Source organism: Crocodylus porosus, unplaced genomic scaffold, assembly GCF_001723895.1.
Source record: "Crocodylus porosus isolate Cpor-Errol unplaced genomic scaffold, CroPor_comp1, whole genome shotgun sequence".
Classification (NCBI taxonomy): Eukaryota; Metazoa; Chordata; order Crocodylia; family Crocodylidae; genus Crocodylus; species Crocodylus porosus.
In genome coordinates, this window is record NW_017728943.1 from 124,721,829 (window position 1) to 124,738,555 (window position 16,727).

The 16,727-nt window shown below is 45.1% G+C and overlaps 1 protein-coding gene across 3 annotated transcripts in view; it reads right to left on the bottom strand.

Annotated features, from left to right (window-relative positions):
• Positions 1 to 16,727, bottom strand: part of UTRN (utrophin) — a 541,506-nt gene that overhangs the window by 333,986 nt on the left and 190,793 nt on the right. For all 3 annotated transcript variants that reach the window (XM_019550130.1, XM_019550131.1, XM_019550129.1), the window contains exon 38: positions 594 to 785. In XM_019550130.1, the coding sequence (XP_019405675.1) occupies positions 594 to 785 (192 nt within the window). The remainder of the gene's footprint in view (positions 1 to 593; positions 786 to 16,727) is intronic.

Genomic DNA, 16,727 nt, shown 5'->3' on the forward strand with positions numbered 1-16,727 from the left:
TCGGGAGTAAGGGGCAACGGCATGGGCAGGGCTGATCAGGGCCACAAAGCAGTGGGAGGCGGGAGACTGGAGGGGGAGACAGACACAGCAGCAGCTGGACCCACATCCTGGTGAGCAAAGGGGGCGGGGAGGGCTCTGATTTTCCATGATAAAAACACCAAAATATATAGGTATTTAGAATTTATTATAACGATTGAAGTACTGTTAGACTTCCAAATTGCTATAAAAACATAAATGTATCAATAAAACATTGTGTTCAGCTGATACATATATATATTGTGCCATTTCACTTTAATTGTGGGAAAATTTGGATTTGGGGGGTTTTAATCAGAGAATTTGGGGGTTTCATCAAATAATTTGGGCTTTTTAAACACAGAAAACCAGGATTCCTGAGATCACTTTCTGCTTCTACAAAGCCCTATTGGCTATTGCAAACTCAGCTACTTTTGCAGTGGGAACACACTGGACGCATTCACTACTTACTGCACAGCATATACTAAAATCACAACACTACGTAAATCCACTATGACACTTTTTTTTTCCATCTCATTTTGTTAGTGCTTTTTTCAAAACAGATATTAACTTTGCAGTACCTTCAGTGAGTCTTCCTGAGTCGAGAAGTCCTCGTACATACCAGTATTGAGCTCTGGTGCATTCAGCAATAGCTCTATGTCAGCCATGGCTAACAAAACTTTGTTAATGTCAATCAAATAATCAGTAAGGAAGGGTGAGGCCCTAATTCCTGAGGGGAAGTAGTCTGTTAACCTCTGTTGGACAGGGATCACCTAAAGAAACACAAAAGGTCACTTCATTATTTTTTCTTCTAAATGTAGTAGGTTTTGGGGGAAAAAAAACATCTCACACACAAGCCTATTCTTGAAAAGGACAAATACCTATGTTATGCTTCACTTTATTCAGATCAGATATTCTCCTAAATTATTTTTAAATTATTTTTAAAGATGTCAAAATTACAAAATTCTGCAGATCATCATCAGGACACTGCCTGTTTACACCAATGAACTGAAGCCTTATTCAAAATCTCCAACAACTCAGAAAGTTAGCAGACATTATGTTTCAAAATAGTTCATAATAAAACATTTAATATTTTCTGTTTTCTTTCACCCACCAACCCCTGTATGCTTTACACAGAGGGTAGATTTTTCTTTGATGGGCCTACATCTACAACAACCTACTGGAAACAAATGCCTGCCTCTGCACATCTGGTTATCACAGCTTTTCCAAAGACACTTCTGGAAAGCTGTCTGTATCTCAGTACATTCTGCCAGTTTTCTCCAGTCTTTTAAGCACATTTTCTCAGGTCCCAAAAAATATTTATAAAATCTTCTTTACAAATATTAACCATTTCATTGAATAACTGAAGCCTACAGAGAGATGTGAAAGCATGATAGTACTATTATGGCAAGATGATTATCTTTAGAGGTGCACCAATACATCAGTCTGATATCAGATCAGCAGCGATATAAAGACAATTTTCTATATTGAAAAATCGGCCCGATGCAGCTGACAATTTGTCCGATATAGATCCGTGTGTGTGCGCAGCCTAAGCGCAGCATGTCGGCAGTGATGAGTACAGCCAGCAGCGTGGAATGCTGCGGGCAGCTGGCAAGTCCGGTATGGTAAAAGGAAAAGGGGAGTGGGGAGGGGTATGGGGGGGAAGCAAGGCACCCGTGGTAAGTGAGGGTGTGGGGTTGGGGTTTGGCCTGGGACTGCTCAGCTGGGGCCAGGGTGGGTGCAGGATGGAGCGTGGCTCATCAGGGGGGTCCAGCAAGAGAAGGGGGGTGGCTCCCGCTGCTGTATGAAGCTCGCCCAGTGCTCATCTGGTGGCTACTGCCACTCATCCAGGAGGTCATAGGAGGGGGGCGTGCCCCCGGATCTGCCCAGCCGGGAAGAGCCCGGTGCCAGCCTGCCCCACCCAACCCCATGCAGATACAGGGGCACATGCCCCTCAACACCCCGTGCCCTCCCAGATGAGCAGCAGGAGCCACCAGACAAGCACCAAATAAGCCACGCAAAGTGGTGGGAGCCACCCCACACACCCCTTCCAACACCTCCCCAACAAGCTGTACTTCCATCCCATGCCTGTTCCGGCACCAGCCACAGCCCACAGCTGCAGCCCACCACGTGCTGCACAGATCCAGGGGGCACACTTGCAGCTCTGTCCTGCACCCCTCCCCACCCCAGCTGGTTAACGTCCCATTCCCTCCCTCACTGCAGGAGCTTTGACTTGCCCCCCTCCACCACCACACCCCTGCCCTCCCCTTCCAACACACCAGGCTTACTAGCTGGATGCAGCTCTTCAAGTTGAAGAACTGTGTATCAGAAATTGGATCAGTATCAATCAATATGCCCCCTTAAAAATCAGCTATCTGTACCAGCCACAAAAATCTATTGGTGCACCCCCTAATTATCTTTTTAAAATTGCTGGAAAGATGGTCCTGGGGGTTCCATATCAACATAGTCCAGTGGTGCTCAATCTATCCAGTGCCCAGGCTGGATAAGCAGGATGCAGCTGGTCCACAGGACAGATCCATAACATGGAACCAGGTCTGTGGGCCGGATTTGGAGCACAGACTTATCCCATGCACCAGATCCAGTCCATGAACTGACATTATGTACCTGGTCTGGGGCCAGACACCAAGACCATGGCTGTATACCAGCTACACATACCAGTCAGATCCAGCAAGTGGGATGATGTCATTCAACTTGTGTGGCTCCCCTCAGGTCCAAAAAACAGGGAGCAGTAACAGTATGAAATGCCATGGGGCAGCCAGAGCTCTGACAATTAACATTGCCACTGCCAAATTTCATGGTTTCATGATTGTACAGTGAGTATCAATTAGTCCTGTATTACTTGCCAGTTTATTTCCATTTTTCATCACCTGGCTTAGAATACACACCTGTAACCAACTGCAGGAGTTTTACTTTTTTCAGTAGGAGCTTCTGCAAAATTTACAGAGATGGTGCCAGAACAAATGACCGATCTGAACTCCACTTCAGTGCCCAATCTACTTGTTCTTTTTATGATAAACAGCAGTCCCATAACAAGTTGTACTCTAGGTATATTTTTTAAGTCATAAGTGCAATCCTCTGAATATAATTAAATTTAATAAGAATAGCAGCAGCAAGGACATTAGTAACCTCTGTGCTTCATATGGTGCCTTTGCCAAATCTTGCAGGCAAACTGAACAGATTGTTTTCAGTACCTATATTAATTGTTCCTTCCAAACAAAACAGAAGAGTTCATCTATGTTTTCATAACGTACCTGCTCTTTCTATACAGAGCTATAAGAATTGTTCTAAATTGCCCTTTGTTGAACTAAATTTAAGCTTGGATGTTTTGGCATGCTCTTTTTAGGTGTTTCAGTAAGTAATAGCAATAGGCAGCATTCACAAAGATACTGAAGTGGTCATTAGCAAGTATTTCTAATATACAAAGGGTCTCAAGAGGAATATTCAGAGAGAGATCAGCTTTTTCTCCACTTCTCAGTAACAGGAAAAATTACGACTTTAAAGCCAATTTCTTCACAACTATGAAATTTTGTATCTTCTTTCTCCAGCTGTACTGGCATGCCTGTGCCAGTTTCCCAGTCACTCAAGCAACATCTGGCCAAGTCAACTTCCAGTACCCAAATGAACTTCAGTTGTTAGGAAAACTAACTTTCCATCTCCCTTGACAAATATGTTATTCTGTTTGTACATCTGATCAATGGCAATGTCTGCAAATACAAGTGGGTCCTTGTACTCCATGAACTTGTCAAGATTTGAATTCAGTGTCTTCAGGTTTCTGGGCAGCTTCACTACGTTATTCAAATTAACATGATCAAGAGTAAAAGGTTCAAAAATACCTTTACATCAGGGCATCTAGCCACTGAACGGTTTACCTCCTATCCTGAATGTTCCTAAGGTTCTAAAGATGCAGTGCCAGCACTGTAGCAAACCTGGAGCCATCCTTCTGTTGCCCTCAGATGATAAATGCACCAATATACTACACCTCAATCATTTCTCACACCCTCCCAAAAGCACAATATATAATAGATGGGTATAGAATAGGGTCTAATGCAATCCAGAGCATATATATGCAATTGAAAAAAAAAAAAAAATCAATATTAATCTTTATTAGGGGTGTGTGAAATGGGCCCTATTCAATTCAGATTCAGCCTGAATCAGGGACAGTGATTCGATCGGTTGATTTTAGGATTCGATGCTGATTTAGTGAATCAGCGATTTGGACACAGGCACAGCTTTAAAAGTTTTTTCTACATACCTCGAGGTAGCAGCACAGCTCGTGATCGCTGCAGTGCTAGGGTGGATGAAGCATCCCACAGCAGCGCAAGGGGCACTCCAGTATACAGGCATACCTCGTTTTATTGCGTTTCGCTTTATTGCGCTTCGCAGATATTGCGTTTTTTTACAAATTGAAGGTTTGTGGCAACCCTGCATTGAGTAAGTCTATCGGCGCCATTTTTCCATCGGTTAGCATTTTTTAGCAATAAAGTATTTTTTAATTAAGGTATGTACATTGGTTTTTTAGACATAATGCTATTGCACACTTAATAGACTACAGTATAGTATAAACATAACTTTTATATGCACTGGGAAACCAAAAAATTCATGCGACTTGCTTTATTGCGATATTCACTTTATTGCGGTGGTCTGGAACCAAACCCGCAATATCTCCGAGGTATGCCTGTACTCGGCATTGAACCAGGAAGTGGACTGAAAATACTTCCAATCCACTTCCGGGTCTGCCGGGGGGGCCCCCTGAACCCCCCCCCCAGGCGGGTGATCAGCTATGGGAGGATCCCAGGTGCCCCCCCCCCAGACCCAGAAGACGCTAGTCGCCGAGCCAGGGGGGCATGGGGGGCCCCGCCAGCGCACTCCCTGGTGGACCTGGAAATGCTTCTGGTCCACTTCTGGGTTTGCTGCTGAGCATGCAGGGGAGCCCCCTGTCCTTCTGTGGGACTCTGCATCTGGCCCAGCACTGCAGCACTCACAAGCCCCCGCTACCTAGATGTATGTAGAAAAAAAACTTTTAAAGCTGTACCTACATCTGAATCACCGAATCAATTCGGAGAGATTAAAGGCTCCTCTGATTCAATTCAGATTTGAAGATTCAGCCACCATATTGGGCTGAATCTCCACCAAATTGAATCAAGGACCAAAGCTTCGCAGTACCACAGTAGAGAATATGCCTTTTAAAAAAGATTCAATTACCGTGCCTGTGGTGATGACATGACAAAGATGACATGATAGGGAGCAGGACGCAAGGATTTTTGTGTGTGAATTTTTTTATTGGATTAACTGCATAGCTGGGATAAAGTCGAAAAGCTTCTGAATGCAAGGCATTCTTCTTATCCCAACTATATAGTTGGTCCAATAAAACCATGACCCCAAAATATCTTTGCCTCTCACAATTCCTGGGCCATCATGGCTACAACATCATTCTAACACTATCATGATTAAAGCATGCATTCAAGCTATAGTTGTCAGTGTACGTGGTTTTATTACATTTGGTGCTGGATTACTTTACCAGCTGTAGTGACTTCATTTTGACTGGTTAATCCTAGCCCCAGCTTCTGAGGCTGTGACAAACTGTGTCCTGGGAACCAGCACAATCCTGCCATGGAAGGAAAGGGGGCTAACTGAAGGGCTGTCATGACCAGGGTGCGTATCACCTGCAACATTCAGGCTAGAGACAGACGTTACACATAAACTGGTTTAAGTGATCAGAAACTGGTTTAAACCTGTAGCAGAACAGATGTTCAGTGCACATAAACCAGTTTGAAAACGGCTGAAACCAGTTTGAGATAAACCTGGTTGAATGTAGTATCAGACTGAACTGATTTGGCTCAAACCAGTTTATGCAATGTCTGTCCTAGGCCCCTTTCTGGTTTAAAATAAACCAGACTCCCCCAGCATCCCGGCATGCTCTCTGGCTGGGAGGGGGTTTCTGCTTCACAGCAGGACTGGCTCTTCCCCTCTGCTGCCTTGCTGAAGCTCAGCAGTCTCTGCAGGCATCTGCCTGCCTTCTGCTCCCCCCCTCCCCTCCCCACTCTGTGCTAAGCAGGCATTCCCCCCAACCCTCACAGGCACCTCAGCATTAGCTAGCAGACCACATGCTGGCTACAGTCTGTGCTGTGGGAGACAAGAGGCAGACAGGCTTTTTGGAGCTATTCAACAGGTAGCTTAACGTCCTTCCTTGAAAAAGCTGTTTAAGAGCTGTTTGCTCCCCCACTCCCACTCACTTGCAGAGAAGGTATCTGTGTATTAGCTAACAGACCACATGCTGGGTCTGTGCTGAGTGAACAGGCAGAATCAACAGGTAGCTGGCAATGTCCCTCTGTTTTCTTAATGGGGCAATAAACAGTGAGACAGGGGTATCAGCCCCACTATCCCCTACTTGCTCACCTATCAGTTTGCTGAAGACAATGTACAGAAGCAGAGAGGGAGATGAAAGCTCAGTTTCATCAACAGATGCATTCACTGCGCACACACCCTTTGCCTCAGTACTAGCTGGGGGCTGGCAACACTCCCACCCCTCCAGCAGTGAGCTGGGAAAAGCCTGAGACTGCAAGCAGGATTGGGGTTTATACCTCTCCCTATTCAGAGCCTCCTGCTGAGACCTGGCCACACACTCCTCAGCTCAGCTCTGCAAGGGAAGCTAGGGCTGCTCTAGCACCCCCTCCCCCAGCTTCCAGGCTGAGCCACTGCAGGCACGTGCCTGAATTTCCTCAGTCCAGAGGGATTCTCTGTATGGTTGGAAACCAGTTCAGCCTAGCCAGGTCAGACTAACCTACAAAGGTTGAATCAATTCAGAATCAAGCTTTTTGAATGTCTGTCCCTAACCTCAGAGCCCTGGCCTCTGAAAGACCTTTCATGAGCAGTACATTTGGAGTGGGAGAAGACTGGGAATACCCATGTCATTTAGGGCCACGAAGCTCCAACAGCTGCTGTTGAATGGTTTCCCAGCTGTGGATGACAGCTGCTACAAATCATTCTAGCACCCAGAGTATGTCTGCATACTCAAGGGCTCTAGTTCACCCAAACAGAGTTATTTGATTCATCTCCACTATCCTGCTGCATTATAAATGCACAATTATTTACACTCTATGGTAGGAGGAGAGGAAGGGGACATGCATGGGATCTGAACTGCATCTGCTGACATGCAGCAAATGGCTTTCCACTTGTTCCTGGTGCTGGTATAGATGGGTGTGCTCTGCTTCTGACAGCACCATACTGGGACAGGCTGCTGCTCTTTTTCTGAAAGGCAGTGAATTCCTCTCTGTGCTGTTCCAGTTTCTGGAGCAGTTCCTGCAGAGTATGCCTAATTACTAATCTGCACCAGCTGCCAGCAATCACCGAAATGTTATTTCCTCTTTTCAGCACATCATTCTTTTGGTGAATACTCAAGAGTGTTACTAGTGCATTACTGGAGTTCTGTTTTTCACATTCAGCTTTTCTCCACCTTAAATGTGAGATGAGTAGTTTCTAAGATGCAAACAACATTTGAGAAGGAACAGATACTTCTGCTTGACGTAATTATACCTCCTCCAGCTTGGCTCGCTCCAATTAAATCACATTTAAAATGATTTTTTTTCAAACACAAAATTTCATTCCCTGCTCTTCCTGTGTCATGTATTATATAGTCACCTAACTTATCCCAACAGCTCCAAGATAAAAAGCACATCTAAGATCAAGTGGTAGAACTACTGCTTTGGGAGATTTGACTAGATGGTCAAGTGCCTTTTCCATCTCTAATTTCAATGTTGAAAAGGCAAATATAATAAACTTATTTTCTCTTTATAAAAGTGGATGTTTTCAGACTTTTTATGGAATAAATAGTCTATGGGCATATGTTAAATATCATCATTAGAGTTCTGCTAACTCCTGAGCCATACAGAAATAAATCTGATTAGGGTTGAAAGTTTAGTTTGACCTGAAATGAAAATACAAAAGGGTTAAAAACAAAACACAAAAGGACTTCAAGGCAATTTTTTAAAATAAAAAATTTTAAAATAAAACACTGCTTGAAATGAAAAGAGTCCCAATAAGCCCTCTGAAATCTGCAAGAGCTAACCCTGAAAAGGGAAGTGTTGTGCTGGAAGGTGGGCAAAGGGCTCACGTAGAGTGGCTAGCCCAATCAAACCAACCAGGCAACTCACAAGACTGCTACTAGTACAAGGACCACACCCCCTCCCTCTCCCAACAACAAACATCATCCAAGTTGTGGCAAGTGGCAAACAGGAGGTATGGGGAAGCTGGGAAAAGAAGCAGATGAGCAGGGCAGACCCTACCTGTATTACAATGAGGGCAAGAACAGCAGGGTGCCAACATAAACTCCTCTGCTATCTGCAAAACGATCATTTCCACATGTCAAATAATTTCCTACAGCTTGGGAAAAGTAATTTCAGGCATCTTAGTCCACTAATTTTCTCTTACAGCTTAAGAGTTCATTTCCCTCATTCCCATCTAAATCATAGATTAAAACTTTTTAAATGTATACTGATACACGGTACTTGGAAAGAATCTAAAAGGATTTTATTCCATAAAAGAAAGTAAATTTAAAAGAAAGTAAGTCTTCATGCATCCAACAAGAAAATCTCAGAGAACATTTTAGGAACCCAATAACCTTCCAATTCATTTTTTTCTAGCTAATGTGTCTTGTACTGAAACAAAGTTTAAGAGTATGAAATGAGAGAGACAATTTCATCAATATTACAGGCAAGCCTGCTGCTAAATGGAATAAACAAACATGGTTCTAAGTGGGTGGAAAGGATCAATCCCCAAAACAATACCAAAACAATACACCTGTACAGATCAAAAACAATAAAGATTTCTTCCCTTTCCATTTAACTAACAACAGATAATTTCCAAGTCTATAATGCAATGTGTAATGCTACTAAGAGCCTTCTAGGCTTCGCTGTTCCCTTATAACCTGTTTGTTTCAAGCCAGCATTCCCTTACTTGTTAGGTCAGCGATTCTCAGCCAGGAGCCTGAAATGTTTTTAAGGGTGTCACAGTGCCTGGCCCTTGTACAAGGAGTTAACTCAGAGGTGGGCAAGTCCAGCCAGCAGGCCAGATCAGGCCCACAGGAGACCCCATTTCACAGCAGCCCCTGCCCACATCACTGCAGCTGGTTTCCACTGAGACCCTAGGAGCAGCGGAGCTGTGACAGTGTGGGGTCAGGATTTCCATGGAGACCAGCCCCAGCAGCACTGGCAGGGCATGCAGCAGGGCAGGGAGCTGCTCCAGGGCCAGGATCTTGCAGTGGTGAAAGCATGGTCTGGAACTGGAGCAGAGCCGTGATCCACTGCCCGCATGCCCTGGGCAGAGGCATGCAGATGGCAGATCGCAGCTCTGCCCCAGTTCTGAACCATGCTATTACCACTGCAAGATTCAAGCCCCAGCCCTGCCCAGCTGCACACCCAGCCAGTGCTGCTGGGGCAAGTCTCCGTGGAAACCCCAGCCCTGTGCTTGCTCCTAGGGTCTCCATGGAAACTGACTGAAGCAATGTGGGCAGGGGCTGCTAGGAAATGGAGTTTCCATCTCCCATTTTCCCCACCCCCAAGTTAACAGCTTGCTCCTCCATCCAGTTAGGCACCCAGTGCCCAGCACCGTCCCACAGACAAGTGGCACCTGTGGCTCCTCCTCTGGGGGTACTCACTCCTGCTGCTGCACTCTGCCATGGGTTGGGGAGGCAGGTGTGGAGCTATGCTTTTTAAACTGGTTCAGTCCCCTACTCCTCCCATGTTTCTAGAGCTGGTGGAAGAAACCAAAAGAGCAGGTGGTTCTGGTCACCATCATGCAACTCCCTGGAGGAGCAGCTTCAGTGCAAAGGGCCACACTCACCTCCTCAGGCACAAAACTGGGATGAGGAAGGGCAGATGATCAAAATGAGGAGTGGCAAGGTCCTACCCACACTACCCTGCCCTGGCACTAGCCTTTGCATCCCATCAGCCAGTCACCCCTTTCAGTTTCTTGCAGGGACAGCTACCTGTTTCAGGGATCTAATGACCCACCCCCAGTTATATAAAGACCCATCCCAAGCCCTACTGAGCACCCCTGCCCACACTGAGCACCTGCACCACTCCTTGCCACACTTGCCAGGGGTGCATACAGGACTACTTCTGTCTTTCCTGCCACACCTGGCTGGTTCCTACTAACCTGCCCATGACCTTCTAAGATGATCTGTCCTAGAGGCCCCCCACAGCCTCATGGCACCAAACTGCTTTCTCCTCCCCTCCCTTGGCACTGTCCATGCCAAAGCACCATTGCATCTTTGCCCCGACAATAGCAACCTGCTACCTACCTGCCACCAAGCATCTGCTCCCTCTTCTTCAGTACTAAACAGCCACCTTTTCTCCTTAACTGCCAACCTGACAGCTGTTCAGGTACCTCCCTTTACAACATAAATATACCCCACTCCCACCCCAAAGCTAGCCCCCACCTTTATCTTCTCTTTAGTATGTGTTTCACTCCTTCAGATAGCCTCTCCAAGTAATGAGGATTCCCTCCAGACACTCTGCTTCAGACAACATATGTGTTGTCGATCATAGACACATGGTTGAAACATTATTTTTTAATACAAATTAAGGAGCAAGAAAAACCATGGGGGCTCATAGCCCTTGGAGTTTTTGTCAAGAATTTAGGGCCAATTTTCCAAGGGTCAGTCCGTCCCGAACTCTTTTGAAAATCTGGCCATTAATTTTATTGTCTCAAACAGTGATTCACAACTGCAAGCCCTGTGGCACCCTGGGGTGCTATATGAGATCCCTTTAAGAGTGCTGTGGGATGCAGGGAGGTAAAGCACTATAAGAAACTAATTAGTTTTTAAATGGGATGCTGCTAAATTCAGAAACATTATGGAGTGATTTGACTCTAAAACATGGAGGTGTTAGATAATCTCCCTTCTCTTGTATCAGGACTAGGTATGGATCTACCCATACCCATTCTCCTTTGCATCCAACATCCTTCCTGAGGTCCCAAGCACACAGGGAATCAACATTTCTGCCCCTCCAGATGAAAAAAAAAACAAAAAACCACTTTTTCAAGTAATTTACCACATTGGTCTTTTTAGAATAAGGATCCAATCAAGTCTATTGGGTCCAGAGGAGCTGTCGGGCAACTGAGCACATTCTCAAGTGATCTCTTCGGGAATACCAGCTTTCACATCAGAAATGGTGATGTTCCCCATCTAAAAAACAAGGCCTTAAGGGACCTCCTTCCTAGTACACGATCACTTAAACTAAGCAGATGAGAAAACAAGCTGCAAAACTAAAAAAGGAAGTTTGACTTGGTATTCAATACCAGAAGTCTGAGCGCAGAAAGGCACAAAGCAGTTTTAGACTGTTAATCCAAAATGTTCATCTTTTCTCTGAATCCAAGTGATTCCACCAAACTGGCTACATCTGGAAAAACTAGAGGATGATTTCATATAAAGTAACTGGTTGTGAGCAACTACACACCACACAAAAATTCTGCTCTGTTGACTACTGTAATCCATAAATTCCTATATGATCTTTTCTGTTCACTGCTGACCTCGTCACCTTATTACCAAAGGCCCTCAACTCACAAAAGCACTATTCAGCAAAGCACTTCAGCATGGAATTAACTGCTTTCTCTTATTAAAGCCTCTGGGCATGTCTATCTTACTCCTAACCAGGGTTAGAGTGATGCCAGAAATGCACACACTCTTTACTCCTACTCTACATGCAGCACATGCCAAAAAGTATAATGCAACTACCATTTGGTCCACATCCAGTGACACCCTCACAAATGCATCTTCTGCCCTAAGACATGTGAATGGCAAGGGGTGTGACTGCGGGATCCAATATGAGATCCTCTCACATATTATTGCAGGTACAGGGAGAGCCCAAGATTGCTATTCCAGGCTCCCACTGCATCAGCAATTAGAAAGCTCCTGCAACCACAAGTCCCATAACTGACGGGACTCACAGCTGTGGCAATGCCCCATGGCTGCCAAGATCAAGTCCTGCAGCTGATGGGTCTCTCCTCTGTCCTGACAGCTGTGAGGCACTGCAGGATACTGCCAGAAGGGAGAGTCACATCAACTACGGGACTCTCCGTCCCATGCAGCTATGGAGTGCTGTCAAGGCTGAGAGTCCCCATAGCTGCAGGAATCCCAGCCCCAGTGTGCAGGGTGCACTCCCATGGCTAGGAGCTCCACTAGCTGACAGGGGTCCTAGCCACTCCTAGATCCTGCTGCACATGCAAATTAAAACCTGGGATAGAAACCAGTTATAAAGTTATCACATTTTCCAGCTCTAACATTATAACCGGCTGGAGCTTTTTATGGTGTGATAGACTGGCTACGTAGGCAAATTAACTGCATGAAGTGCACAATTAACCCAGTCATTGTATGATGCATGTAACACGTACGGGGGGACCTATGTGACTTAAAGTCACTTCCTCTCTCTGTGCTTCTGTGAAAGAGAGAGAGTTCTACTGACCTCCTTCATACAGCACTAAGAAACGCTGGTGAGAACTGGCTGGTATTACAGCTAGACACTATGGCCGCTTACGAACATTAATAAAAAAGGCGCTTTACTTTAAACTCAGTGCACACCCATGCTAAGCCCAGTGCATGCCCAAAAGAGGCATCATGTTAGCCAGACCCAGTTTGCCCAAAAGTCTATATATATCAGGTGCTTCAGCAGGACTTTTATGGCTCTTTTAACAGGTGCTTCAGCAGGGCTCTTTTATAGCTCTTATATCTTTTATAGCTCTTTTAGGATTGAATCAGCTATTAAATAAAAGTGCCAAAAAGCTCCACTGAAGCACCTGATCTATACAGGTGCTGCAAAGCCAAGTCAAACTAACATGCTGCTTCTTCCAGTAAAGCAAATTTTTTTTTTGATTTTTCCCCCCAAATCTGTTAGTGCCCTATTATTAATGGATCCAAGAAAATGTTCCAGTTTTATCAAAGTGGCTCACAAACAGATTCTAGGTAAATTTTCAAGGGCATAAAATGGAAGTTAGATACTCAAGTCTCCCTGGCAATCAATAAGAGATCAAAGTCTAATTCTCATTTTACCTTAAAAGTCTCTCCCCAAACTACACCAGGACACAAGCACAAAGCACAAAAGCATGATACCTTTGAATTACTGTTCAGTAACAAGTCCTTCTGCCTACGTCCTTGGATAGAAAAACTGCCCATTGCAGTATCCTTGATATGAAGGTGAGAACTACATTTGTTTTGAAGTACATTAAAATACCGCGTTGGATTCCTATTCTAAGCTCTTAGAACATTTTATGGGATATTACAATTCCAAGCATAGAGAAACCAAGCCTTTCTCCCTCTGTTTTCAATTTATTTTTCCTGTTTCATTCTCCCCTTTTCATCCTCTAGTTGGAGCACACCAATCACAGAGACAATACACAGGGAGGGAAGAGGCAGAAGTTGAGAATCTGTACAAAAGAAACCCTCACTGACTCTTCAGTCTTCTATTTTGACTCAGAAAAGATCAGGACAATGGGAAAGATTGCTAGTGGTTCAGCTCTGGATTGTCCAAACAACTTGAAAAGCCCCCTTCAGAGCTTTGTTTCATGGGAAGGGCCTTATCATTAACCATTAAAGTTTATCATTAATCAAACACAAACACACTGATCCCTTTAAATTTAAACTGCTGCCCCTCACATACAGAGAAAGCCAGTGAAGTAACTGGCATCTTATTTTAGGATGTCTTGTCTCAGGTTATTGAGACATGTTACCGTCACTGTCACAGTACATCCAAAGCAATCATGTAGATCGGCAGGAGCTGCTAGTGAAATCTATAATATAGCAACCTGATATAGGTTTGGTAAACAGGTGCTGCACTCTACAAGCCCATCACTGCTGACCCACTGTTCTTTCACATACACAGTGGAGGGTTAATGATTTAAAATGTCTCTCCAAAGAGAATGCATTAAAGCTTCAGATTTATGCTCATAGTGAATGTCAGGATATACAGCAGAACTAAGGAGAACAGACCATCCGTTACAGTTCAATGGCTCTCCTAGGTGGCTGATGTGTTGGGGCACTATAACTCTGAACCACGTGTATTACATTAATATTCCAAGCTGTATAGGTCTCGCTTGGAGCTTGAACATTCCCCATCCCCCCCTTAATTGGTCTTGGGTTTAAAAAGTTACAGAACAGTCGTAAAGAGATTGATTGGTTTTAATTAGGAAGTTCTATAACCAGAAATTCAGAAGTACTTGACAGATTGCCTAACCCCCAAGCTTGTCCAAGAAATTACTTACTGCTTCACAGGGCTCCTCACCATTATTGTATGAAATATTAAACTAATTGCCATGGCAGCTAAAGTATTTTGGAAGGATGAAGAGGAGAAATAAAAAGGAAAAAGCAAAGCATTTGTATCCTTAACAACTAATGCACATTAGCTTACCAGAAAGCAACCAGATGAGTAAATTGTGTCTGACCAAGAAGTCCTTACAAAACCAGCAGTTTGGAACATCTGTCATGATCCTTACAAACGTGCTCCCTGCCATGCCACGTGGGCATGACAGGAGGTGTGATTGTGGGATCACTGGGGACCGCTGTACTTTGGGCTTCAAGGGATTTCAGGGGAAAGCCCAAAATTTAACATTTGCCTCAAACCCCTGGAAACCTGTGATTTGGCTGGAAATGGCCTGAAGCCGCAGGGCAGAGGGAAGGTGGGGAAGAAAAGTTTAAAAAACTTACCTGAAGCAGAGAAGAAAAACCGTGGAAACCTCACGTGTTCCCAGGGACAGCTTAGTAAGGCTGAGCCACTGCTGAGGCTAACCCAATCAAGTTGTTTGATTCCCTGCTTTGGCAGGGAACTTAAAAGCCCTGCCCAGAGTATAGCAGGTAAGTACCCCTGCCCCAGCGGTTGCAAGCGTAGTCATGCTGGGTGCCTGCCCCGACAGCCAGTCATGGGGTGCAGGGTGCTCCCACCACAGGGGCTTCCCCACTTTGCTTTGGTGCTGCGCAGGAGTGGAGAGGAATTTCCCCTTCCCCTTCGCCTTCTCTTCATGACAGGGAAGAGTGGGGCTGAGGAAACTCATGCCAGACAGGAGAAGCCCTTGTGGTGGGGGTACCCTGTACCCCGTGGCCAGCTGTGGGGGCAGGCACCCAGCATGGTTTCCTAAGCCCTACTCTGCCCTGCCATATGGAGAAGGGGAGGGGAAAATTGCCCTGCTCTGCTACATGGCAGCAGAACAAAGCAGGGCTCAGGAGTGATTTAATAACTTGTATTTATTATGGTTTCATTAAGAATTATCAGTGGTGAGCTTTACTTAAAAGTTGTTGTTTAATAAGTGGCAAACTTTACTTTCTTAAAACAGCTGAAGAAGAGCCTGTATGCTGCTGTTCAGTGGTAATCAGCTCCATGGTGGGCTCCATCAGAGGTGTAGAAGAGCCAGCCCTGAAAAATGCCTGCAATTGTCTCCAGCAAATCTGCAGGGAGCCCACTTTTTCTCCTGCTGGAGCCTGAATTACAGTGGTCCCTAGGGATTGTACATCAGATCCCACCGCACCCTACTGCTTGTGCAGGGGGAATCCAAGATCATGATCCCAAGCTACTTGTGCACCAGCAAATACGAAGTTTGGCTCCCTTGTGCTCCTGCAGCTGGAAGCTGTAATCAGCTGATGGGGCCCTGCTGCACTCCTGTAGCTGGGAACTCCCCATCAGCTGATCAAAGCTCCCACGCTCTATCCCAGCTGGGAGTGCCCATCAACTCAGTTGGGACTCCCAGCCCAAGATATCACAAGAGTGAAAGTGTCTGATGTGCTCCCTTTGCTCCAATCAGCTAAGCAGTTCTCCCAGCCTCTGAACCAAGGGTGAAAGGCTCCATCCACTGTGCTCAAGAGGCTGGAAGTGCTGGCCACACATTCAAATGAAAGGCATGATAGGAACCAGTCACAAAGTTATCACATAGATTTTGTATAATAACTTTGTGGCTTATTCCCCAATTTATCGCACCAGTATTTAAATGAACATATAGCCAGGTCACTGCTTCAGATGTGATTAACCAGTTAACATGCCTGTAAAAAGGCATGTGACACAGGGTTTACAAGAAAGGAGCTGGGAGACCCCAAAAGAAGTCAAGGTTCTAATGTTCTGATCTAGGCCCTGCAGCCCAGTGAACAAGTCACGTTGTGACATACTGGTGTTCACAGCTCACTCCACCAGTAGCCCCACTGGGAAATCTACAGAGGCCTCTGCACATCAGATCAGGCACTCAGTGGTGCAGGACCTGATTTCACCATGCAGGGTTGCCGAGCCTGTTCCAGCCAGGCAGGGACAGCACTGGCCCTGTGCCATTCATCTGGCTCACAAGGCCAAAACTACAGTGCACAAAAGCACGTTATATTAAATTTTTATGCATCCAGATTTAAAATTATAGAGATACCTATCAAAAGCTCTGGGTGCCCTAAATAATCATTAGTCGCACAATGAAATCCTAGTAGCATTAAGAAATAATTTCAACAGGAATTCAGTCAGCCAGATACCTAGAGAAACTCATTTCCACCTTTTTATCCTAACAGGAGGCATACATTATAAACAGTTTTAATTCTATCAGGGAAAAGGCAATAACAAGCTCATGTGTCAAAACTGAATGCATAAAGCTGTGGTTAAATTAAACCAAATCAGGTTAGGGAGCACTCATGGCTCTAGGCAGGGTGCAGCAGCTGCTACAGGGAAAGCATGGCTTACCCAAGC